Genomic DNA, 26,794 nt, shown 5'->3' with positions numbered 1-26,794 from the left:
ATCCCCTTCAGAGGTTATAATGTGAGTGTTATAATTTGCAATATTCATAAAATTAAAATGGAAACGTAGTGGGTGGAAGTAAAGTATAATAATTTCACCATTTGGCATTGACACTTGCCTTTTCAGAGTGCAGTTTTATAATTCAAGGAAGGTGGCGCCATCGGGATTTCTGTTATGAACCATGTTTTCTCAGAATTTCTGCCTTGGTTATTAAAAAGGAGGGGCCTCTGTTCCAATACAAAGTTGGGGTTGAGGGCCGCAGGTGTGCAGTGAACTTCCCCTGTGTCTGTAATTTCAGGGAAATAGACAAGGTGGTAGGAGGGGGAGGGGTAAAGATCAGAGGATGAGAACAGGAGCCCGGCATATTAACTGCACAGATTATCGGTCTCATCTGCATTTGAAATGAAATTACCTGGCCTGCCCTTGGTCTTGGTGGCGTAGAATTTGTGAGTAATCAGAAAAATTCCTGGAAGAAGGGGAAAGAGAAGAAATGCCCACTGTTGTATTTTCCAGTAAGGTGCAGATATTTGTAAAATGATTGAATCCACCTCTTAAGAGTGGAAAAGCACCATCATTTGCTGGATGCACGAAATTGCTTTTGTTTTAGTGAGCAGTTCCTCACCTGATAGGTCCTTTCTATCCGGGTCACCTCTGGCTGGATAAATTGATAATGCCAGGCCCAGTTTTTACTATGGATGTTGCCTGTGTCTGCATAAAATGTTACAAATCCGAGGCCCTTGTAATTAAACCTTCAGACAAACATTGGACACATTTAGCATGCATATTTTCCCAGCCAAGTCTTCCAAAATATCAAAAGAATGCGAAGTATTATAAAGAGAAAAAAAAAACTGTGCTTGCATAGAATCAGAAGAGGGAAGTTAAAGCCACAAAAGTAGCATATAAAGTATCTATCTCTCAGACAACTTTATGCTCTGTGAAAGCCACCACAGCCATTCTCTAGCTTTTAACGGGAAATTGATTTCTCAGTGGATTCGAAGCCGCCAGTGATTTTCAAAGATGCACGAGATGAAAATTCTGGCAAAAATTAAAAATCGAGGGGCAGCATTAGTGAACAAACACAGAGAAAATTCATGTTCTCTATCTATCCAAACATGCGAACTTTAAAAAAAAAAAAGGCACTTCTTAAATTAATAAGAAAAGAGAAAAATGCTAATACCTAGTGTTAACACACACACACACACACACACACACACACACACACACACACACACAATAATGGTGACCTAGGCCTCACCTTTGCTTGTGTTGGGAATGGAAATTGATCATTGTAAATTGAGGGCAATTTGGCATTGTGGAGGAAAACCTTTACAAATGAGCATTCATATCTTTTCAGCCAGCAATTCAACTTCGGGAAATGTGAATTTCCTGTACTGAAGAAAATAATTGTAAGAGGAGAGCGAGTTATCTGTACAGTGTTCAGTTTGGCATATATTATAGCACACAATTAGAAGCAAACCAAATAATCAATCATAGAAGAGTAAGTAATTACACTGTAGTACACTCAACAGAATTCTTTGCAGCCAGTGAATTGCAGCAACGATGGAGACTATGTAGCTGCAAAATTATATACACGCTACATCTCTGACCATGAAAAGCATGTTTCTGCCTGTGGACCAAGCCGGAAGGGAAATGAGATCAGAGCTGCAGTAGGGTAAAATGATGGGTGTTTCCCATCTCTCTGTATTTTTCTTTCTTCTTCATTTTCTTTTAGGAAAATACATGTTCTCTTAAAGATATAAAAGCAGAGCATCATATTTCGTTTCTGATAAAAATGCAACGTGAGACTTTGAGTAACATTTATTCCCATTAGAAAACATTTCTTTTTCCATAATTATTTACAGTGGAGAACGTATGGACGTTCACTTTAGAGTCAATAGTTTGAAACTTTATCTTGAGTTAATTGTCGATTCCTGTGCTGTTGTAAGAAATGATCGGGAGGGTACCTGGGTGGCTCAGTCGGTTAAGTGTCTGCTTTCGGCTCAGGTCATGATCCCAGGGTGCTGGGATCGAGTCCCATGTCTGACTCCCTGCTCAGCGGGGAGCCTGCTTCTCTCTCTCCCTCTGCTGCTCCCCCTGCTTGTTCTCTCTCTGTGTCAAATAAATAAATAAAATCTTCCAAAAAAAAAAAAAAGTTTTAAGGAAATGATCGGGAAAGCTCCTGTGGCCCCGCACCCAGTTTCCCCCAACAGTATCGCGAACAGGACAGTGCCATTGATAAAATCCATGGACTTTATTCAGAGTTTTACATGCACCCCTTTGTGTGCCCTCTCTCTCTATGTACATTTCTTGCATTTTCTGTAAGGCCTGTGTGCGTATAATTTCTTTTTGAGAAAATTTCAGTTGGGAATAAAATGGGCTAAAGCAACTAGGTCTTCTGGTCCATTGAAGCAACTGAAGTTCCACAATCCACTCACTTCAAAAGTGGTTGCAATTAGAGGGTGACTGTAATGTGAACATAGTTTTTAGTGGCATCATGTGGTGGTGGAGAGATTTTTATTACTCTCTGACAGTATGCTGGCCCCAGAGATAGCCCAGTTTTCTTCCTTCAAGTCATTATAGTGGCTCTGAGCCCTGGGAATCTGCAGTAGAAATGTATTTGTGCAAACAAGTGGGGCATCGCAATGACTTGACATTTCAGCGATCCAACTGTCAAAGACAGTTTGATTTATTACATAATAAAAGTCCTTTTGCTTAATATGGCAACAACAGAAGGGACCCACATCAAGTGCACAGGTCCTTTTGCTGGAAAACGTTCCCTCCACAGAAGCGGAACCATAACCAGGCGAGGGGGTGCCTGGTCTTGAGGGGCAAGCCCTGGGACACCGGTGTTCTGGGGAGGCTGTTAAAGATGGGGAGTCCATGGTGCAGGCTCCCCATTGCCTTCTCGTAAATGAGATTGAACCTAGGCTGCCTGCATACTTCCAACTTCCTTCTGCAACGCTGAACTCCATTACTTATTCCTCCACAGGTACCTGTGAAATTGCATTAAAGCTCAGACAATGATTTTATGCAATGAATTGATTTTCAAGAGTCTAAATGCCCCGAATGGGATGTGCTTCAGCTAGAAGAAAAAAAATGAGAACTGCTCAACCTTTGATCACCCCAGTGTGGAACAGTAACAATTAAAGAGAATGGAAAGACAAAATACACAAGCACCATAAATTAAGGGCGCGTAGAACTTCAAATGCTGTGAAACTGACCTTCCTCTTAAAAAAACAAAACCACTTTCTATAGGAATATCTTCAAAACCTGAGCCATTAGAAAAGACCTTTTTAACTGCGTGATTGTGGGCTCCCCATGCCCATGTCAGACACAGTCGTGTATTATTTACCTCGTCTGTCATAAACGACTGAGACTGACATCTGCGGCCGCCTCTCATTGCAAACCAGTCATGCCTGTTAGCTAGAGTGGTCCTAGGGACGGTCTTTTGCCAGAATGTTTCTTTTCTTTCTTTCTTTCTTTTTTTCAGTTTTTATTTAAATTCCACTTAGTGAACATACAGTGTTCTATCAGGTGTACAATATAGCGATTCAGCACTTCCACGCATCACCTGGTGCTCATCACTACACATGCCCTCCTTAATCCCCATTACCTGTTCCCCCCCCCCCCGCCCCTCCCCTACTCTGGTCACCATCAGTTTGTTCTCTAGAGTTAAGAGTCTGTTTCTCAATTTGTCTCCTTTTTCTCTCTCCCTCCACTTGTTTGTTTTGTTTCTTAAATTCCACATATGAGTGAAATCATGTGCTATTTGTCTTCCTCTAACTGACTTATTTCACTTAGCATGCCCTCCTTTGGCGATGGGAATAGCAATGACTTCTGGACTTTTCTGAGGGGTCATGCAGATGGCACTTGAGCTTGTCCTTTCTCTTCAAAGGTACGCGATGAGACTGAAGAACTTTGCGAGCCCCTTGGCTTCAGACGGGGACAAAAAGCTGGCGGTATTATGGTAAGTCTCATGGAGGCTGCAAGGAGGCAGCTGAAATGTCACAGAAGGATTTGAAAACTCCAGATCAACTTAAGCTGCTTACCCCAGATCATTATTCTTGTTTTCCATTAAACTATTAAAGGATAACTAATGGATTTCTTCAGTCGCTGACTAAACATTTACTCTCCTAATTTATACCCTTATCAAGATGGGATTTTAATGCTTACCCCTTCTCTTTGAAACATTTTTCTTTTTTCACTTCTGTTCCTCAGTAACCGTAGGGGAGTGAGCGCAAACTGTGAATCAGCATTTCGTTGCCAGTGCGTGGCTTTCGTGAAGCACCAACATTAACATAATCCTTTCCTCCTCACCACAGCTACAGATGTTTATCACTTCTCTATTTGCGGATGTTCAAGCTGAAGAAGGACCATGCTATGAAGTACTCCAGATCACTGATGGAATATTTTAAGGTAATCCTTATTTTGTATAATTTATAAGTACGGAGTGAATACAATCACTAATGAAACGTGGCAAGCATGTGATTAAATGTCAAGGTTGTTGCTGCCACAGGCTTAACCTCCATCATCCCAGCCGGCCATGGCCCTCCTGCCTCTCTCCCTTGGGGCTCAGCAGAGAGCTTAGGTTTGATTTGATTCCTGGAAGAGAAGGTGCAGCAGTACCACCCCCTGATTATCTCCTGGACTGGCCAAATGGCCCTTGGCATCTTCCCAGTCGCAGTCATGGGAATGATGATGCCTCCTTCCCCACCCTGCCTGGTGGGGAGCCACCAGGGGACACAGGTTGTGACCATGGCCAGTCTCCTGTGAAGTGAGCAGCCAGCCCAGAAATTCTGCCACAATGGGAGAATTCACTGCAGCCGCCCTGGGCTCTGGGGGAACAACAATTCCCATAGGAGTCCTTTGGCCATGGGCAGTCTTGGGAGTACAGTCGTTGTACTCTAAAACAACTGATCAATCAATAAATAATAAAATAAAATAAAACAGCTGATTGTTCTGGTTACCAAAATGAACTAGCACACAAACAACAAATAAATAAATAAGTCCGTGGTCTAGGGAACTGGAGATTTTAATTTGCAAGCAAAAAAAAAAAAAAAAAAAGAAAAAAGAAAAAGAAAAAGAAATTTCAATTGCAAAATGAATGCCAAAATTTGGGAACAAGCCGAGATAAAAACTGCAAGCCACTAAAGGGTCACTGGCTTGATGGTCTCTGAAGCTTCTGCTTCATTTTCAACCCCTGCCCCCCCGCACTGGTCATGATTCAGATTTGAGAAGGCTCAAGGCTCCTGTTGGTCACATCTTAAAGGCAAAGGATGATTATTTATGATTATTACTACTATCATTTCTGCCAAGTGCATGAGACTGCTTGGCTAAATTGCACCAAAGCAATTGTCTGAGATGAATCAAACCATGACCTTCACATTGGTCACCCAGATGCCATGAGTGGCAGTGCCCAGCTGTATGAGGACGCCAACTCAGTTGGGAAAAAGAGCACGTTTGCCAGCTATTCCGCGGTGTGGCCACGATGCCATAAAGCTGGTGCTCCTGTAGGTGACGCGTCAAATACAAAAGCTGCCCATCCCCCCCCCACGTGTACGGTCTCCACCTATGCTGTAGAAAGGTGGTTCTCGAACCTGAGTGGGCATCTGGATCCCCTGGAGAGCTCGTGAACCCTGAGTCCTGGGTCCCACCCCCAGAGTCTGATACTGGAGGCCTGGGACAGGGCCCAAGAGTTGGCACATGTAACGAGGTTCCAGGTGATGCTGCTGGTGGGCTTGGGCTTATACTTTGAGAGCCACAGCCTAGTATCTGTCCTCTTTGGCCTGTTCTTTGTGACTTTCAGGCCACTGCAAAAATGCCAGACAGATGTCAAATAACTCACTCCTCTGGCAGCGTGCTGAGCTGCTTTTAGATTAAAAACTGGAGTTTGCAGAACACACCTGAGGTGTGGGTCTCTGTGCTCCAGAGAAGTGTTGCCTGCTCACTGGGCTCCTGAAAATGCCCGACTCTCCCTAGCACCCTATTTGCAAAGGGGGCTGGACTGGAACCCAAGAGGCAGGGGGAGAAGCATAACCTCGGTCTTGGGGTTGAAAAGACCAGCCTGAGTCGGGCTCAGTGCCCTGGGGGTCCTGGTCCTGTGCACTCTGGGCTCTGACCTGGTGACATCATAATGGTGAGCTGGACCACTGTCCTAAGGTGGTGGTGCTGAGTGCTCCGCAAGCGTGTGGCCCCTCAAATGCAGCAGGCCAACTTTTGAAACCAGCCCAGTTCCATTCAGAGGGACAAAGAATCCTTAGCGGTCCATAGCAATGCAGCCCCGGGCCAGTTGCTTTGCTAAACAGGGATTTGCGTGTTAAGATCGCAAATCAAGGTGATTCATGACCAAACAAACCACAAAACACTGCTCCGTCCTGGCCCATTCCTGGGATGTCAGAAATTACAGCCCACGTTGCATCCCAGGGAAAGATTTTGCCATGGGAGCTAAAGGTGAAAAGCTTGCCAGTACTCTGAAGAAGCTTGTTTTGCAGAATAAATTTCAGATGAGGATAATTAAGCCACTTCTTGGAGAACTGAGTCTGATTTTACTGGGCCTTTTAGTATATAAGATCTTTCATCAAGTGACTTGCATGGTCCTGATTGGAGCCCGCTAATTATCCTACCCAGCTATTTTCACCGAGTGTGTGTCATGGTGTGCCGACGTGCGCTTACATCCAGCTCTGCTAACAGAACAGGAGGCATCCCGAAATGCTGCAATCAATATTAATGTACTCGAAATCACACTTCCATCTGTTTCTGAATTAATAAAACACAAAATAGATGTCCTTATTTCCCTCTCTCTCTCTTTTTTAGCAAAATGCTTCAAAAGTCGCTCAGATACCATCTCCCTGGGTAGGCAATGGAAAGTAAGTATCTTATGAAAATTGCTTTTTCAGAAACTCAGCAACTTAAGAGACCCCAAATATTTTGTATTGACAACTCAGGAGTGAAGGCCAATTCTGAGACTAGAGTAATTTTTGCGCACAGGAAATTCTGGTCAGATTTCAGCTAATGGCAAGACAGAAAAGTTTAACATGATGCGATTCCAAATTTCTTTAACTCTTTGATCTTTAAGCCAAATGATGGCCATAAAAATATCTGTTAATGAGATGGCAGTGATTTTTCAATGATTCACTCGGTAATGAAAGACCAATGAAATATTCATTGATACATAGTAAGTGCCGTTTAATAAAACCAAAGGCATAATAGTGTTGAGAATGTGAAGGCACTTAGCCTTCATGGTGATTTTTATATTAATACTAAAACACCCTGACCTAAAATACATAAAAGCATCCACTCTACTGCTGATCTACTGCTGATCTAAGGCTCGGTGGACTCCCCCACTCCCTCCACTGCCCATAGTTGGAAGAGCATCCACCTAGTCCCGAGGCTGTCCCTAGCTCCCAGGGGAACTCCAGGAGGGACGGGGCTGGGGGTGGGGGTGGGGCCCGGGGCCCCTCCCCTGCGCTGGGTGTGTTTCTCCAGCTCTAAAAGGAAAGGCCTGGACCCTTTGGCATCCGAGGCCCGAGGCCCAGTGAGAGATGTTCCTGCTAAGAGGGAGATTTGGAAGCCCAGTTCTGTCTGTGGCGCAAACTGGCTCTGTGCCTGCCCTTCCGTGCTTGAGCATCAGTGTTCCATCTGATTCCGGTCCCTCCCTCACCACCCCAGGCCCACTTGCCACCATCAGTGGGAAGGGAAACTCCATGACTGCAGACCCAGGCTTTGGCAAAGAGCTGCTTTTTCCATTTTTCATCATTTCAAAATTCTTGTGTCTCTGGTCCATACACTTTCTTCCAGAGTATTCTCGTCTCCTCTTGCCATTTTATAAATTATCTACAAAGCAGACTCCCAAAGCAGTGGGACACGCACTCTACATTGAGATCATAAAAACATTCCGAGTGAGGGAACAGACCCATTAAAAGCTCTGCATTAACTCAATTACTGTATTGAAAGGAAGTACCCTTCCAATTGTTGATTGTCTTACTTTTATACTGATGAACAAAAGCAAAAGAATGCTTCTCTCTGGAAGTTGAGAAAATAAAAATAACCATTGAAAGGCCCAGAGAAAGCTATTTTCTCTGAGCACAGTGTAGAGTGAGGGCAAGTTCAGGTAAGCAGCTATTAAAGGATTTCTGGGAAATTTCTTTTCTTTTACTGCTGAAACGAAAGAACTCGAACACATCCTAAGCTTGTGAAGTCACACTAAAAGCCTCCTGAAAGGACGTTTTAGGCAGCTTCTGTGTGAAGAAAGCACACTGCCTTTGGTAGGCCAGAGAGGTTGTGAATGAAGCAACTCCAGATGGTCACCCACAGGTTACCTCCCTTTCATTCAGCGAACACCTCAGGCACATTTCCATACAAGGGGCCGGGGGCACAGCCGACTCCAATGGGGCCCCTGTGCTCCAGAAGCACACAGTCCAGTGGAGGGAGGGGACAGATGTGAACGAAGTTTTATGGAAGCCCAAGAGAAGACGAGCTTGGACCTCCCTGGATGGTCAGGGAGGGCGTCTTCTATGCAAGCGAGGCCATAGCCTGCTTTCCCCAGCACACGAGGGTGGCTGGCACCACACAGGGCCTGGAAGGGCATCTTCCAGAAGCAGCAACCCCTGACCATGAGGACTGGGGGAGAAAATTTGCAAAGAAGCAGTTGGGAGAAGGAGGAGAACAATCTGCTTAGTACCGAGCAGGGATTGGCAAACTTTTTCTGAGGCTTAGAGGTAATATCTGAGCACCATGCTTGGCACACGGTAACTTTACCATTTGAGCTGGAAAGCATACACTGTCCCACCCCTAGAACTCCCAGAGCTCTTGTGTATACTTCGCCTTGGGCACTTATTCTAGCTTGTCAGAAACTCATGGCTCTGCTCCCCTACTAGACCATTTGCTCTTCCTAATAAGGGGCCATTCATTCTTTCATTTGCCACCTATTTACTGAGTGTGTGCTATGGATGATGAGACACTCTGCCAGGCACTTGATAGACACATCCCCATCATCTTGTGCTATATGTTATTCTCCTACCCTCTCCAGAGCCTCTCTAGGTAGTGGATACTAAACAATGACAAAGGGGTGGTTGGAAGACAGTTCATTCATTTATTTAACATTCATTAAGTACATAGTATGTGCGCCAGACAACTGGTCTAGACACTGGGTATAGACGTAGACAGAAATCCCTACCCTCCTTGAGGTCACATTCTGTTGGAGAGAAAAAGTAAAAACTATGTGGTTTGCTAAATGGTGGCAAAGGTCATAGAACAAATGGAAACCAGGAAGGGGGACAGAAAGCTTGGCTAGGAATCACGCGGGGAGCAGGACACCTATCTTGAATTGGGACGTTAGAGAAGGATGGTGGAGAGCAGTCCATGTAGATACCTGGGGGGAATGCACTCCAAGCAGAGGGACAGCAACCACCTTCCGAAATGGGGTGTGCCTGATGAGTCTGACAAACGGCAAGGGGGCAGGTGTGGCTGAGATGTGGATTGGACCAGTGTGCTAATGGTGCAAGCACTGGGAACTGGGTGCCTGGAACTGGGTGCCTGTGTGTGTACCCTCATTTGCATGTGCCATGAAGGTGTGAAGAGAAAAACAAGATCTACAAGTAGACCCACAGAAAGAAAACAGGACAAGGAACCTCAAGCTGTGTGGAGAGCCAAGTGGGAGTTGGAGGCCCCCCGAGATGAGCGCAGCATCACGCCCTTGTAGCCAGAGTCACAGCCTCCCTGAGGCAGGTTGGAATTCTTTCATCAGTACAATGGGGCCTGCAGATACGCTCATCGGGAGGTCACTCCAAGAGCCTCGTGTAAGATCCGCCATGACCAAAAGCAAACCCATGCCCTAGCTCCCCTTGCCTCCACTACTGATTGTTTACAAGAAAGTAGGCAGTAAGAGACAAAGATAGCCCTTCAGTTAGCACGTGGATGTCATAAGCTAAAAAGGCCTTTTCAAGATGTACAAAGTAAACAGAGGTGATATGTTTCCCCTTGTGACTTCTGGACATGATCAGAAATCACCGAATCCAACCTTTTCTTGAGTCAAGGAAAGGCTCAGCAAGGGGAAGGGACATGCCCAGGAGCACACAGCCATTTAGGGCAGGGCCAAGGTTAGAATACAGGTCTCCCAGGATTCCAGTACATACTCTGTTCCCAGCACAATATGGTTCCTCTTTCAACATTTGAGACACCCGACAGCTTTGGGATTTTTCTCTAGCAATTACAAATGAGGACATACTCTTTTCTTGCCTTAAGTTGGCATCTAAGAGTTAATGACCACTACTCGGAGAAAAGAAATAGCATTTGCAAGCAACCACAACAAAGAAATCCAGCATTCACTGCCTGTTTTGTGTGTGTGTGTGTGTGTGTGTGTGTGTGTGTGTGTGTGTGTGTGTGTTTTGGGGTGGCTTTTTTTTTTTTTTTTTGGTCTTTAGTTAACCCTTCTGCACTTAGGCTCCTTAGCTTGGACATCGCCCCACTCCACCCCTGCCTCGAGAATAAATCTTTCCATTGAGAAGTGTCAAAAGGTCTTAGAAATTATAAACAGAGCAGGAAAACCTTCACACCCTCTCACAGACAAATGCAGAGCGAGTGTGAGGATCCCCTTTGCCCCTCATCCTAGAACATACCAGAAGATATACTCTGTTTCCAGAAATGGACCAAAGCTCTCACAGGGCCTGGCACACCCCACATGAGTCTCGAGGCAAGAATATCGATTTGAGTTGCTCCCAAATTGAGTTAGCAATACTCCAGCCATTGCCCCAAATCTCGTGTTCACGGTGCCCGTTGGGGTGCACATCCGTTCTGTGAGCACAGATCAGCTCTGAGGAACACAGCCAACCTGGAAATCTAGAGTTACCAGCAGCCACGGCTGGGAACAGCGAGGGGGAGTGACAGGCTGCCTTGATGATCTGCTGGGTGTGTTTGGAGGAATGAGGAGGGAGTCCCAAACACAGCTTTCTGCATTTCTTCTACTTCCCCAAAATGTTCTATCATGACAAAGTGGCGCACTGGGGCACCATTGGACAGTCATTTGAAGTCTCGCTGAAGAAGGCTAGGAAGGCTGAGGGGGTGCATAGGCCCTGCTCATGTGCACAGGAAGCACTCAGGCCCTCCCTGACATGCGCAGACTGCAGGGGACTCCTTGTTGCTGACATTAAAGTATTGAACCACGATCTATATCCAGACCTTGGTTCCGCCCAAAGTAGGACCTGCCAAGACTTCTCTTCATAAACAGCATGCAGGTGAATGGTCAGCAATTAACAGCCATCTCTGTAGCATGTCTTCGAGAATCTTAAAGAGTTATTCAGAATCTCACTTTTTTCTGGCTTCCCTAATACTGCTCCTTGGGGGCCTTTCAAGAATTGCACTTTGTTTATTGTGGTGACTGTATGTGGAGCAAATTGTCATTGTGGTTTCCACAAAACACTTTGATAATAGCCTTTCCTAGCTGCCACTAGCCATCTGGCAGCAGGTAGAGAAATCAGCACAGCTCTGAGATGTGTCTTCCTCTGAAACCTCACAACACTGGTTATATACATTCAAAATAAGAGCTACGTGTGTGGATAGAATGAATGTCAGAGAAAGATTCACCCAGCTCTCCCTGCTATCTTCAAACGAAAGAAGCAGTGTGGATGGAGTCACCAGGGGTTGTCAGAGGCAGTGAGACATCAGTGTTCAACTGAGAAAAGGAGAAGCATGGCTCATTCTAGAGCCTGGCCCTGTAGCCCTGTGTGGGTTGGTCAGACAAGGGCAGAACGCGATGATAATCAATAGGCTCTTTCTACTCTGGGGCCTCTAGAGAAAACTAACGTGTTGGCAGAAACTACAAGATGTCTTCTGAGAGCAAGCTTCTCCACACCTGGGCGTCATATATGCTCACCGCACTAAACCTCATGCGGCATGAGGTTTAGTGAGGCCTCAGCATGCGGAGGGAGGCCTAGAAGGCCGTGGTCCCTCTTTGCAGCCAGCCTCACCAGGCCTGTCTCTTCCCCCTCCCCCAGGAACACTCCATCCCCGGTGTCTCTCAACAATGTCTCTCCCATCAATGCAATGGGCAGCTGTAACAACGGCCCGGTCACCATCCCCCAGCGCATTCACCACATGGCCGCCAGCCATGTCAACATCACCAGCAACGTGTTACGGGGCTACGAACACTGGGACATGGCCGACAAACTGACAAGAGAGAACAAAGGTATGCTTACCTGTTCCACCCACACTCATGGACCATGGTAGGGTCAACCGTGCTTGGAAGCACTTGAGTTTTCCATGGTGGCCTTATCTTTCTGTCTCTCTGATTTCCAGGGTGTAGAGGAGGCAAGAAGGGGTTAACTCAGGGCCGACAGAGTAACCAAATTTTTGCTGAGAGAGTAAGCAAGTCCTGGGATTTTTTTTTTTTTCTTTTCTCCTTCAAAGCTTAAACTAGTCTGAGCTATGACGTGTTGGCAAATGACCGTTTCAGATTTTCCCTCAATGGTAAGGATCAGCACGGAAAAACAGAGGCAAAGGAGAAAAGAATGTTTTGCAAATTAATTAAGATCCTGTTGGCCTCTGTTGTCAACTTTAATCTTCCGGGTTTGTTTTTTTTGGGGGGGTGTTGTTTTTTCCTTTTTTTGGAGAGGTGAGGTTGAACTGAAGGCCTGCTACTTTCATTACAACCGCCAGCTCCAGGGAGCACGTGATGACACGGCTTGTGTTCAGAAGCAAAGGCCAAAGCTCAGCTGGTATTTTTTCCACACTGACAGCTGGGATGAAGGATCAGGGTCCCGTTCGTGGTAACACATGGGCTTTGCTACAGAACAAATGCAGGGAGGACCCTGCTCCACCAGAGGGTGAGTCAGTGGTCTCTGGCAACTCCTGCCGCCATCTGTGACCCTGGCTGTTGCCTCGGTTCACAGGGAAGTCTCGCTATCCTAATGAAGGTGGAACGCACAAGCAGACTGCACTCTTGCCCTGGCCATTCGTTCGGCTTGGCTGATTCTGGCCCAACAGTCACGGACAGTCAAGATGGGGACTGGTGTGGGCCTTTGGGAATCAGATCGCAAAGAGGGGCCCCACAGTTTAGAAGAGCGGAACTGTCTGGCCAGGAACTGGGAGGCATGTGCCTTGCTACTGTGGTGCTGACTGTGTGGAGAGACAGTCCCACCGAAGTAGGAAGGGTGCCGATTTTGAAGCCTAATCATTTAAGTTGGAATCCTGCCTGGGTCGTGCAGTGCTGGGCAACCTCAGGCAAGTTACTCAAATCTCTGAGCCACTTCCTAGCTTCCATTTCTGTAATGGATTTAATAACGTACGGAGCCACTAGCATAAAATAGCAAGTTTAAGGTAGAAAGCCGGCAAGTATTTATTCACTTATTCCATATCATTGTGTATCTATATGACTCCAAGATTCTGTGGCTATCAGAGCACATTCCATAATCTGAGACTTCGACCCACAGCCCGGCTATAGACTTACACTGACCCTTGGGACTGTTCACACGTATTGGTTACATCGGTAACTGGGAAGAAATCGGGCCACAATTTCCGCATGCCAGATACTGTATTATTTGCCCGATCACTTGTTGCCTCATTTGTCCCTGTTTTGTCGATAAGTGAGGCAAGGTTAAGAAACTCACCCCTGACATCATAGCTCCTAACCCTGGAAGCAGGAATTGAATCTAGAACTCTGAACCACTAGGCTACACTGCCCATCCAGAGAGTGAGGTTAGTAGGAGATCCTTAGAGATCTTCAGTGAGCTCCTGCCCTCAGTTACCTGAGTGATGGGCACTTCTCTACTTCTCTAAGCTTCTGAAATTCCAAAGACAACTGGCCCAGATGGCCAGGCCCAACCAAAAGTTCTAGGATTGCAAGTAAAAGCATAAGCATCGTAAGACTTGCCTAGCTTGTCTGCCTCTACTCTTCTCTCTTATTTTGTATTGGTAGCTGGAGGGCAGTTCAGTATTTATGGATTTCTGTCATAATTGCATCCATTTTCAAAATCTGTTAAAGTAATTCCTTCAAAAATTAACCACAGAACTTTCCAGGAGCGATGTGGTGGCTGTGCTGATACTCAAGGGAAATGGAGCTAATCTTGTCCTTAGCACAGCACGTCAGGAGTTGTTAAGTTCCCCGCCTAATACTCGATCAGAACAGCTCTGCACTCTGCTTAGAGTCAGGGAGCCTTCTCTCCTCCGTCTTGTCCACATAGAGATGGGGAACTGAGCAGCTTCCCTTCTGATTGTTACTCTGGATCCCACTGGGGACAACCATTGACCTTGCACCCCCCCACCCGGCTCCGTGTCTGCCCCCCCCCCCCCCGCCCCGTACAGCCACAGATGGCTTCTGGCAGAGGACTCTGGTGCTAAAATCGGCCAATGGGAGTGACGCTGCCCCCTGGCCTTTGGTCTAGAAGCCCTGTTCCCTACCTCCCCAGCTGCTTACTCAAAGCTGCTATCAAAATGGTGACTTGGTGGGGGCACCTGGGTGGCTCAGTTGGTTAAGCGTCTGCCTTCAGCTCAGGTCATGATCCCAGGGACCTGGGATCGAGTCCCACATGGGGCTCCCTGCTCAGCGAGGAGCCTGCTTCTCCCTCGGCCCCTCCCCACTGCTCGTGAGCTCTCCCTCTCTCTCTCATGCTCTCTCTCTCAAATAAATAAAATCTTTAAAAAAACAAAAACAAAATTTAAAATTTAAAAATTAAAAAAAAAAAATGGCAACCTGGGTATCTAGCGCAGAGCACCCTGGCTCACGTGTGGCTCATGTTCACTCAGCAGTGACTAGGTCCTTTAGCATTTCCCTTAATATTGTGTTATATGAGGAAGTATTTCGGATGCCAAAAATAATTTACTCCTTTATCAGCAGAAATTACTTTTATTGCATAGTACAGGTTTAAAAGTATCACATAATCAAATGAAGTCGATTCCTAGAGAAGGAGCCCATATGTTATACATAACGTGAAGAATCAGTGCATTGTTTAGTGACATACCATCTGCTGGTCAATCAAGCGCGTGGAGCCCCTGCATGCAAATCGCCTTCCAAGAAGGCGGGTGAGCATCCCCACCACTTTAAGGTAGCCCTCAGCACCTACCCCCACCGCTGCCCTCTTCCTCACGCCAACCAGAACAGGCGTGACGTCCTCCTGGCTGGGGCTGCCTCCTCTCTCGGGAGCTGATGAAGGGGATACCCGAGAGCCCTCTCCTAACCGAGATCAACACAATGGTAGACAAATAAATGCAGACGTGAAAAGGGGACGCCTAGATACTTTTCTAGACATCAGATAGTCTTTTCCACATACCTGCCACCCCACTCCAAAGCAGACTGTCCCAGACTCCAGCCCCAGCGGTCCAGTGGTTAGCAGTGTAACCTCAGCACTGCCCCTTCTCCAGGTCAGCTGGAGGGGAATCAACCCGGATAGTCTTACCTTCCGTGTCCTTCAAGGCGAGGAGGGAGTTGTTAGCGACAGGTCATTTCCCTTCCCTCAAGGAATTGGTAATAAGACCCGAATCAGATGCCTTCTAGACGTTTATTTAGCGTTAGAAGCTGATGGCCATAATTGCTGTCCAGGTTCACTGGCTATGTCTGCATCGTGCCGAGAAAGATCGGTAAACTCAGTTCATTTAGATAAAGGAAAAAGAGAATACTTTCAATTCAGTAACACATACAATGGCAAACAGCTCAATATCCTATCGACCGTGGCTCCCTACCATTTTGTGTATATGGACCTCTTTCTAAATATAAATTTATAATATCTAAAAGTACAAATTCTCTATGGACTGTTAAAATATATTCAAGTACATTTTATTTTATATATGTAATTTATGTGTATATTTTAATATATATATACATGTTACACACCTTTATTACATGAACATAGACAAATACATTTTTATATATAATGTGATGTGTGTGTGTACGCACACCTCACAAACCTCCACAGGGTTATAATATTCTTGTAGAATCCGCTATCTGAGAGAATATATCGTGATTTGAAAAAATTCACTATGAATCAACGGATTCGAATGAATTTGTGTTTTACTAATCACAGTAACACAAACATTATTTATGCCACAGAATTTTTGGATCCACACAAAGATTATAATAATAGTGCCTCCTATACATATGGAGCTTCGGTCCCCCAGTACGTAGTCTATAAATTTTTGTTGAATGAATGAGGAAACAGTGAAAACTTTTCCAATGTCCACATAGTCGTGTTGTCGCGTGAAGGCACCTTAAGCCATCTGGTATGTATTTCTGTGATGATATTCAAAGGCCTGACCAAGGTCTGCTCTGATTTTCAGAATTCTTCGGCGATCTGGACACACTGATGGGGCCCCTGACCCAGCACAGCAGCATGACCAATCTCGTCCGCTACGTTCGCCAGGGACTGTGTTGGCTGCGCATTGATGCCCATTTGTTGTAGTGGGCGCGCCCCCATCTCCAGCATCACCACCCATCACTCTACCTCTACCAGAGCACCGACGGTCACTGGTGGAACTCCACTCATTTGGGAAAGTTCTCTTTGCTTATGTTTGTTTTTACGCTTCTTTTGATATCTGTGAAAAACAGAAGTCATTGTAAGTGGACACTACAACTTGAGAGCAGTATATGTTTTCTTACTTAGTCATTTTTCAGTATTTTATATGCATTTCTCAGATCCCACCATCCTTTTGTGCTTGATACAATGACACAGTCCCTACAGTATTGTTTTAAGTCCACACTACCCAAAACAAAGAATGGGAAGTATTTGTGATGATAACAGGTTCCTGAGAAATGAAACGATATGTCATATATATATATGTGTGTATATATACACACACACACACACACACATATATATGAACTTAGACACAAAGGACCTACTAAGATTCAAATTTTCTGCAATAGCCATTCCCCAAACGATACTCTTATGTCCAGAAAAGAACGTATTTCAGAATCCATTGTTAAACTTTTGTGGTTCCCACGACTCAGTCTCCAGGTGAGAATTTTCATTGTCAAAACCCACTGGTTGGATGTTGTAGCCACATCATAAAATCAAGAGTATTAAGAAAACAAATAAGCATAGCAATGCCACTCTTCAAACAATACTGTGGCAGACAACCAGAGGACTTCCTTGCTGACATCCCTTCCCTGATGCCCCGTTTTTAAAATTTTAATGAGATGAAGTGGCAACATTGATTTCGACAACTTTAAGACATCGGCTGGCATTAAATATCTTTGAACTCCCTGATCTGAAGCATAAATCCTCACCTGGGATTCTCTTTTGTGTAAAGCTCTCCTTTTGAGGGGCAGTTAAGTGGGTGCCCGCCCTAGGTGCCAAAATACTGCACTCCGGTTTTAGAGATGAGAGATGAGGAGAGGTCTGGAAATGTCCAAGGAACTCATACCTCTGCATTTTTGCAGTTGGTAGGCAGGTCCATTACTGGCAGGATATTTTTATTGTATTCTGCTCAAATCTCTGGAAACAAAAGTCAAGTTATCACTACCTAGGAGTTAGAATATACAGTTTGCTTCCAATTATAATCCACATTTTCTAGTTCACAGTGTTTCTCCTTCTTCTTCTTCTTCTTCTTCTTCTTCTTCTTCTTCTTCTTCTTCTTCTTCCTCTTTCTTCTTCCTCTTTGATCTTTCTTTACCTTTTTTGGAGCTCATTAGCTTTTGACTGAAATACTGAAATCACTGATGTTATTAAAGTCTATATTAGCATGAATCATTTCCATGAACATTCCAGAGAAAACTCCAAACTCTCTAAGTAGCGGCTAGCCCTTTAACAAAAAATGAGTCTTGGGGTAACGCTTCACCCTAGGGTGCTTCGAAAGAGCCCTGAAGACTGGTAACAGCTCACTTAATTTGGAGACATTTCCACATCACTTGTAATTATCCCCACCCCTTCTGATCCTCCACATTCATTTTATGTCCCCAAACATCACCATGTAAATATCATCTTTGGTGTTCTATCTCACCAGAAGAATCCCCCACCTGTAGTCAACACTAGTCATCCATTAGTTCTTTATAATTACCTGCTGGTATATAATTCCATGTCACCTTGAATCTGTTGAGTTTATTGAATTCTGTTCACTGAGCGATGACCAGATAAATAGTAGACATATGCACATGAAAGGTGCAAACTTGTGTGATTCTTAAAGCCTGTCATGCAAGTCTGTGATAGGAACGGCAAGGGCTCACCCTGCACTCTCAAGGTTGTCAAGGTTAAGATACATTCCCAATTGCAAAAGAGCCAGACTCAAGCTCCGCTCTGGTCATCTTTGAGTTCAAGACCCTTTGTTTTATAATAAGGTTGTGGAAGTTGTACTCCAATGGCTGAGGCCATGTTGTCAGGTGACTGCTGGGAGCATCCCAGCAGCTGAACCCACCACTTTCTATGCTCCCAGTGTGGTTGAGCTTTACATTCGCGGTCTCCGCAACAACACACACACACACACATACAGACGTGCACACAAATGAAACCTGAGAGAATCTTCTCTGAGCCTCTTAAATGGGGAAAATGATAATATGAAAGATTCCAAACATCCAAGGTGGGTGTCACATATAAAAATTAAGCTGATGGCTTTGCAGTGACTCAAGTTCTCTGTTCGTTTTTCCATGGCTTACCAGGTAGAGCGCCTGACTATTACTATATAATGAAGCCCACTGGCTTGACATGTAAGTTCAACCTAAACCACGATCCTAGACCATCACAGATTTAGGGGTAGATTCTTCTTGAAATTCAGTCTCCAGAAACTAGACACGCGAACGCTAGGGGCAGTTTCCAAAAGAAACCAGCATCTTGCCTCGTGGATGAAAGACCTATAGCTCTAGTTTCAGCGAGTCCTTTGATCTACTTTACATACAACAGGGAGGCAGCAGAGAATCCCGCTGCCTGATGTCACCTCCGGTGGCTGACTATACAGTGTGTGCCGAATCAGCAACACGATGATCAAATCTGACAGTTGAGCCCAGGATCACCACCCGATTATTTAGCAGACCCATTTATAAAGCAGCTTAGAAACCAATTAAACATGGAGGAGGAATGGCCCTCCTATCCCTGGAGATGAGACGGTCTTTGGTTTCACGACTAAGGATTGTTGCTGTTTTCCAGGCACTGTGTCCATCACATTGTGAATGGTGATGTGTGTCGTAGGTGTGTGGCTTACGTGAGGGATTGAGATATTTTGTCAAGTAAATCTCTTCATTGTACCAATTTGTGGGAGGGATGTAGGACATGTGGATGGCAGTGAGAGAGCCTGCCTGGAGACCTTGACAGAGGCTTGGTGAGACCCATCTCAATGAGCACACGGAGGCAGGGGAGTGGGCAGAGTAACGGGAAGCTCCACCTGAGCAAGTACACGGAAGGATCTCGGCCCTGCAACGTGACCCAGGTAGGGCCACCACTATGCCTTCCTTTGTCACCCAAGCTCCAACCACAGAGAGTTTGACAAGTTCGTGTTAGGATGTTGGCTTGGCTTTGTATTTTTAATTAACTTTGGATTTTTTAGTGGTTTTGTCATATTACTGTCTGAGTTCGGTAGGTAGGATTAATTTGGAAAAGAGTATACTAGTGTGGTCCTCGGGGTAGAATTTAGCCGTAAGCATGTTGTTAGCCAGCCTGTAGACTGTTAATTACTTATTAATCTCATTGGGAAAATACTCGTAGTTTTTATATTTGGATGACATAATTGGAAAAGCAGATTAGCTGCTGCTAACTGTTAAAAGACTTGAGGTTGACATAAAAAGTTCCAAATCTTCAGTCCATAACCAAGTTGCTAAATTGGAAACCATTGGCTAAAATGTGTTTTGTTGAGTTTCCAAATGTCCGGATTTGCATTTGGACATTGCACTGCTAAATGCATCGGAAAGATACTTGCTCTGTCGTATCTTTCCCAAAGCTGTCTGATTCGGAGTTAGTTTTATTCAGATCTGCATCCTGGAGGTTGAAGTTGGAGTATGAAGTTGGAAAGCATTTTTGAAGGCAGAATCAGTTGAGCTGTGAGGGCTCCCCCCTCACGTACTTCTCACCAGACATGATAACATTCACCTGCGTGAGTTGGCAGGTGCGAGAACCAAACTGGATCGCTGGGTAGGACTACTCAGTAAGGCAATGAACTCCTTGCTTAGAGAACCATCACTATCCCCATTGAGAAACCGTGTGGCGAGACAGTGTAGCTACACAATATCAAATGAATGGGTTGATTCAGTGCCCCCAGATTGAATTCTGCGGGGGAAAACTATTGAGCCAGTTGTCACTGCTCGGTTATGCAACTGGCGGACTAAACTCCTCTTTGTCGTCATGGGTGTCTTTGTTGTTGTTGTTGTTGTTGTTTGTCATTTCCACCCGCACAGCCTTATTCTCATAATTAAACCCTGATTCATTTTCTCTTTGGTGTTAGCAAACTCCAACAGCAGAGATGGCGTCTGTGTATTGATAATTGGCATTTACCCTGGCAGGAGGCTAATCAGATAGGCTGGTCTCAGACGTTAATCCTACCATCTGATATTTTCAGGGAAAGAAAAAGTAATTCCCTTTCCATTCTCCTCCTCGCAAATCTAGAAGCCCTCTTTACCAAGAGCATCACATTTTCCTCCGTAATCCATCGACTCAAAGAAAATTGCATTGTGGGGAGGGCGGAGGGGGGTGGGGTGGGGGGGGTGGAGGGTAGAGAAGTCCTTCCAGGCCAGGCTGCAGTTCTTGCCCCTTTCTGCTTCTGACATGAGATGTTAATGAATCATTCATCAGGCTCACATTGGGTTAGGGGACACCGAACTGCTTTTCCGATCCATGATCAATCATCGTTCTTCTAAGAGATTGGAGCTTTGCTGTTTCATTAACTGTGCAGTGTAGACTAATGGTGTTTAATAAAAATCATTCAAAATTTCAAACTCTTTTGCCAGTGACCTCGATTTTGTTGGCTCTTTGCTTTGTACTAGACTTTGAGGAGGGAAGGGGGAAGCAAAGGAAGCCTGCTACCAGGCGCCTGGCAGGATGCTGCGGTGGCAAACCCAGTGGCCCCCAGCACTTGCTGGTGAGCGGCGGCAGCGTGCAGACCAGCTGGGGGAAACCTCCCGAGGAATGCCACAGTGGATGCTTTCAGCCGGGGATAGCTTGTTCCTACTGAGGGACTCATTGTTCTCCAGCCTCGGCAGCAGGAAGCCAGCTGCCATATCCGGAGTTTAATAAGAACTGTAAACGCTTTACCTATTTGGTTTTGGCCCCCACCACTCATGTGGCTACCAAATAGGAGAAGTATCTCTGAGAGGAGAGCCCAGGGGGTGACAGCGGTAGCCAAATGCATCCCAGATGCTCCAGCCTTCTTTGAACTCGGTGGCGGAGGAGCTCCGGGCAGGAAGCAGAATTGGAGAAACCCCCAAACAGGCTGAGTTGGTGCCGCGTTGGCCAGATGGAGAGCTAGCTTCTCCTTCGGTCAGCCTGGCATGCAACCAGTGGGGTACTGGTAAAATGTTTAACAGCCAGCCCTCTGAGAACAGAAAGCACCTGACTTACTTGTAGGGTTTGCCAAATTCTGTAGTGTAAATATCCCCACCGTGGCTGATCTTGAGCCACTAACTACGATGTCGCAGATCGCAGAGTTGGGAAGAGATGCACGAAAAGTTGGGAGTCCGGGCAAGACAGCTCCAACACGCTACTGAATGCAGCCATCCAAAGAGGGTTCCGATTTCACATTTATGTTCATGTGGACGCACGCGTGCAAACACACAGCCATGCACACATGCATACACTCGTGTGACAAGCTGTTTCAACCCTTTCAAATGTGAATTGATCCTCTGTGAATGTAGGTAGTTTGTGATACGGACCGGGAGGTATGGATTTTAAGCAGGAAAGAGCTAAGAAGAATGGCCTCTTGAGACCAAAGCACAGACAAATGGGGGGGGGGGGTCATCACATCTCAAAGGAAAAATAGCAGTGAGATCAGCCCTTGGAAAAACCTATATGGTTGGTTGAAAATAGGATCAGTGAGTGTTCCTTTTATCATTATCATTTTGTAAACGTCCAACTGGAATTTCTAACTTGTAAAAACTTGGATAAATTATTTACTCTTCATCCTTCTGATGACAACCTCTGTGTAGTTAGGAAACATTAGGGCCTCTATGGAGAATAGCACAATCCCAAATGCATTGTGTTGTTTTCTCATAATATGGAAACTCAGTATTTCTCCCACCTCCCTCTTGTTCAGAAGATTTTTACTTTAGTTATTAGAGATCGAAGTTACGTGTTTAACATGTGTTTTTAGTTAAAAGTATCTACTTACTGTCCTAGCTCTGAATCAAACCAGGATGTCTCCCGTATCAATTACATGACTAATACTCAGACATGATATCCAAACCAAAATAATTCCCTTTTCTACTCAATATAAAGAAAACCAGGGTCACTAACAAGAAGGCATAAACCTCTTTTAAGAGAGTGAGGTTTCCATTAAACACACAAACACACACGTGCGTGCGTGCACAACTTTTTTTTTCCCTGGGCCTCCTCATTATAAATCATCCTGAGAGTAGAACAGAAAGTCTCAAAGGACCCATTCTCCTGGTCCTGTGCATCTTCTGCAGTTAATAAGAGGTCTGTGTCTGGAAAGGTTGAGGAACTTGCCCTACAATCCTATTATTCTTTAAACATGTCTACGTTCTGTCTGAGCCCGTGCCCGTGGTCGAATGTTAGCCCTGGAGGGGGCCCATGTCCAACTCTTTCTTTCTGGCCTTTTTCTCTTTTGCCCCCGTGGTGCCTTCTGTGGCCAGTACAGTAACAGGGTGGCAGCGGGGCTTCTGTCCCCTCATGGTATTCGGGCAACGTTCGTCCCACTGGAGAAAGGTAACATCTGGGGCTGGTCTAATTGACATTTCACTCACACAGGGACTCAGAGTCCCCGTAGGCAATGGACCGGTTTGCATGGATACAGAGAGGGAGAAAGATGTTCATCATCATCTGGTGATTGCCTATTTCAAAACCATCCTCACGAATCAATCATATTCACCCACAAATATTACAAATGAGATCGATTCTGTCTCAAGACAATTTGTCAAATAGTTTTCTTCCTGGATGATTTGAGACTCGGGGTATTTTAGAAAGAGAAATGTCTGAGATGAAATACCTCACATTTGTTTAATTCTACAAATTGCTGTTTTTATTCCTCTGTTCATCGGAGTAGTGCTTCTGTAGATTGTTTGATGTCATGTTGTCTTCAGATAAAATTAATACATCTAAAGTGAGCCCAGTATCAATACCATGCTCATAATGCTCCTTGGGATCCGAAGGTACCTAAAATTCTTCCCCCTGGCACACCTGGTTAGTTGAGTGACATGTCTTTCAGATCCTCCAAAGAAAAGTCTGGTTTCTTTTCTGGTTTTGTGGTGGTGGTTGTGGTTGTGGTTGTTGTGACCTGTTTCTCTCTCTCTCTCTCTCTCTCTCTCTCTCTCTCTCTCTCTCTCTCTCTCTCCCCCCACTCTCACTCGCTTGCTTTGGCTCTGGCTTTCGCTTTCCTGCTCGGGCTCTTTCTCTCTCTAAACAAATGAATAGTTGAGTTAAATGTGAGCTTCTGAATTGTACTTGTTCATGCTTTTAAGACATAACAGATTAATAAAAATAGATGTGTTCTAATTCAAAACATGCCACCTGGAAAGGCATGCAGTATTATGAAACCATGATATTAGAAATATTAGTCTGTTGAATCCATTTGTCCAATTGTATAACTTTGTGGAGCAGTGTTTTGACCTTTACGGCATAATTTCGGAGCTAGTGGAGTGGTTACAGGCAGATGAGACAGTTTACATCAGGAATTTTCAATGAACTTTAGTTGGAGGCCTGGCAATGGCAAACATCTTCAGATGTTGCTATAACCATTATAAATATGAAGAACAAATTTCTGTTCTAGAAATTTCCCAGAATGCTTCAGTCAAGAATTTTTTTTAGGTTCATCTTTTTCTTTTTCTTTTTTTCATTTCTCCTTGTCTTTTATTTTTTGAAACTGTTTGTTATTACTGACTGAAGAAATATTTTGATTGCACTGTTTTTCTCTGTTCTCGTCTCTCTCTCTCTCCTCTCTTTCTCTCTGTCTCTCTCCATTTAACTATTGAAATCTGGAGTCTTTGGTAAATCTGCATTAGACTGGTCTGTAGGCCAGGAATGAAATCGAAATCTAAACAAACGTTGATGGGTTTTCCAAGAGGAACACTCCGTGTTCATCGGGCCCTTCCATGCCTCACATCGACAAATGATAAGACAGAGGTACTTCCTGCAGTGGGGCACTTTTAGAATATCCTCTGAGACCCGATGCAGTTTATCAAATGACTCCACCTGTTTTTCCAGTAAGTCACTTGACTGAGACTTGAAAAATACCCCTGAGAGTTACCAGGGGTGTCCGCCTGGTCTACAGTGTGTGTGTTTGCTTTGTATCTAGGAGGCACGTTCACGTCTCGTGTGCTCATCTGAAGTATTTCCTAGCATTCCCATTAGCCTGTATATAAGAACCAGAAAGATAATCCCAACATGTTGTAAATGATGTGACTCTATAAACCTTTCCCTTGTTCAAAAGAGAAGACATTTTCATGCATATTGTAAACAGAAACTTTGTATATTTAAGTGTCATGGAAAATATGTATTGAGTAACCAGTATACAAGTGGGAATTCAATTGTCATCATAAGCTTTGTTGTGGGGAGGGGGTGCTGGCCAACACCATGACCCAGGACCAATGTGGCAAGCCATAACTGCACAAGTAGAACATGTCGTCTGTGTGTGTGTGAACGTGTGTGTGCGCATGTGCGACATGTCTGGCTTGCCATGTCCTTCACGGGATTTTACCTTTCCCTTCTTGAAAAACATTCTTTTCCAGTTCCAGGAGACCATGGCTACGTTGCTGTAGGAAGGCAGTGATTTGAAATGAAAACTTCCCTCTTGGGAGCTTTTATCATAACATTATGGTTCAACTACACGGATTCACTGGCCTTTGTGAGGGAAGAGGCTCTGTTCCAATCCAACCGAGTTTCCAAGAGAAAACCATAGGTCAAGATGCGTGGGAGGGAAGATGGAGGCCACCTCAGCTGCAGCAACATATGAGTTGAGTTGAGCCCTCCGGGTTGGACTGAGCTTGCCCCCAAGCTGCAGCTCAAATCCCTGGGGTCAGTGTCCTAGCCTGGGCTCCCTCCACGTCAGTGGACAAAGAGAACTGTCAGAAATAGCCTGGCCTGGATCCTGAGAAGAAAAGTTCCTGAGGCCCTGCCCCTAGTGGGAGACCCTTTTCCACACCAGTGGCAGCCCAGGTGGCCGTTAAAATGCGATGGATAATTCATAAAGTGCCCCCTTTGTTTCACCATGATCCACTGAGTCTTTTGAACCACTTTTCTTGAGTGCAGATCTCCAATAATAGTCATACTCATTACAGACTCACCAACTGTCACTGTTCGTTAAGCATGCTCGTCTCGTCAGAATTTCAGTAAATTCAGATGTTCTGTATAGACCAAGGTAACTGTCCTTAACCTCAAGCAATGAATGAAATGGTATCTGGTTGCTAAAACTGGTTTCATGTGCTTTATATATAAAACTGTATCTGCCTGTGTGGCTTTGCATTTCAAATGTGTGGCTCACAAGCGTTCTGTTGGTGCTTTGTTCTCAGTACAGTAACTCTGTGTACAAACATTCTAATGTAGTTTTGTTGTTTTCCAACATGATGTCTCTGTAAAAATGATATTGGCTGAGCTGGTGCATTGGTTTCTCTCATAGAGGCATTAACTATACTGCCAATGCATTGAATTATTTAAAAATGCAAAATAAAATTTTTATGAAAATCTCATTTTAGACATGTAGATTATTCTGCCTACAGACTTTCCAGCCTTGAGTCCCTTGGTAGCACCCCTTTTGAATTGTAATACATGCTCGATGCTCTCACTGACCTCAACAGCTTTAAAACTGAGGTTCTGTAAAGAACTCTCACAAAGCTGACTCATTTTATGAGACCCTTGGCCCCATCGTTCAAAGCCCATTCCGGGGAAAATTGTCAAATGTTTAGTTATCTGGGTCCCTGGTACACAGCACAAAAAAAAAAAAAAAAAAAAAAAGCTTACAAAGTGGAGTCACCTGTAGCAGGTGCTGAGGGAAGAGGAAATTCTCGAACTAGGCTACAAACTTAAAAGCACAGCCGACGGGGGCCATTTACTGCAGGGGCGCGCAGCCCCTGGCCTGGGAGGACAACAGACGTAATAATTTAGTTCAGTGTGTGATTTGAAGTCATCAGGAAGAGGTTAAATTATCTCCAGTATACCCGTGTTACTAAGACAGAAGAGCCTGGCATGTTTTAGAACTATTTCCTTGAAAATGTTAAACATTTTTTCAGGCCACGGAAGAGGAGGTCTCAGGTATCTAGAAATTTCTCTGGCCACACGAAGTGACCAAGTGCAATGCTAAAACATCATACGGCACTTACAGACACTCGTAAGTGAACACAGCGTTAACAATCGGCAGAATTTTCTGGGAACAAATGAGCTACGTCTGGCTTGGCCAGATACTTTGTCACGGCCTAATGCTAGTCCAACATTAATGCAGCTACGTGTAGTCGGAACCGGCGGTTATAACGCCATCCCTAAGAATTCCAAATCTTTTCCAAAATGTGAAGCCTACAATGTCGGGAAATACAAACATTTTTCTCAGGAGGTAATGAAGAACTACTTCATCTGAGTTGATAGAGCTAAAGAGATTATGAATTTGTTCTCAAGCAAACCAAGTTGTTTTCTACTTCTCTCAAAAACCTGATGCCATGAAATAGGATCACACCTAGGTAAAATATGCCCGCGAGCAGAAAAGAACGGGAAGAAACGTGCAGAATGACATT

General features: G+C 44.8%; 1 protein-coding gene across 3 annotated transcripts in view; it reads left to right on the top strand.

Annotated features, from left to right (window-relative positions):
* The window catches only part of AFF2 (ALF transcription elongation factor 2), a 456,177-nt gene extending 430,474 nt beyond the window's left edge, over nucleotides 1–25,703 (top strand). For 2 of the 3 annotated variants that reach the window (XM_088028621.1, XM_088028620.1), the window contains 5 exons: nucleotides 3,896–3,967; nucleotides 4,323–4,416; nucleotides 6,814–6,866; nucleotides 11,991–12,181; nucleotides 16,264–20,580. In XM_088028621.1, coding sequence (XP_087884747.1) covers nucleotides 3,896–3,967; nucleotides 4,323–4,416; nucleotides 6,814–6,866; nucleotides 11,991–12,181; nucleotides 16,264–16,385 — 532 coding nt within the window. In that variant the 3' untranslated portion in view covers nucleotides 16,386–20,580. Of the gene's footprint in view, nucleotides 1–3,895; nucleotides 3,968–4,322; nucleotides 4,417–6,813; nucleotides 6,867–11,990; nucleotides 12,182–16,263; nucleotides 20,581–24,802 lie in introns of those variants that run through there. The other variant, XR_003607226.2, reaches the window with a different exon arrangement.
* Nucleotides 25,704–26,794: the final 1,091 nt, after the last annotated feature.

This window comes from Eumetopias jubatus, unplaced genomic scaffold, assembly GCF_037043125.1.
Source record: "Eumetopias jubatus isolate StellerSeaLion01/CBP00866 unplaced genomic scaffold, mEumJub1_p1.0 scaffold_11, whole genome shotgun sequence".
Classification (NCBI taxonomy): domain Eukaryota; kingdom Metazoa; phylum Chordata; class Mammalia; order Carnivora; family Otariidae; genus Eumetopias; species Eumetopias jubatus.
The sequence above is the reverse complement of the archived record's forward strand: the minus strand, read 5'-3'. Positions and strand labels throughout refer to the sequence as shown.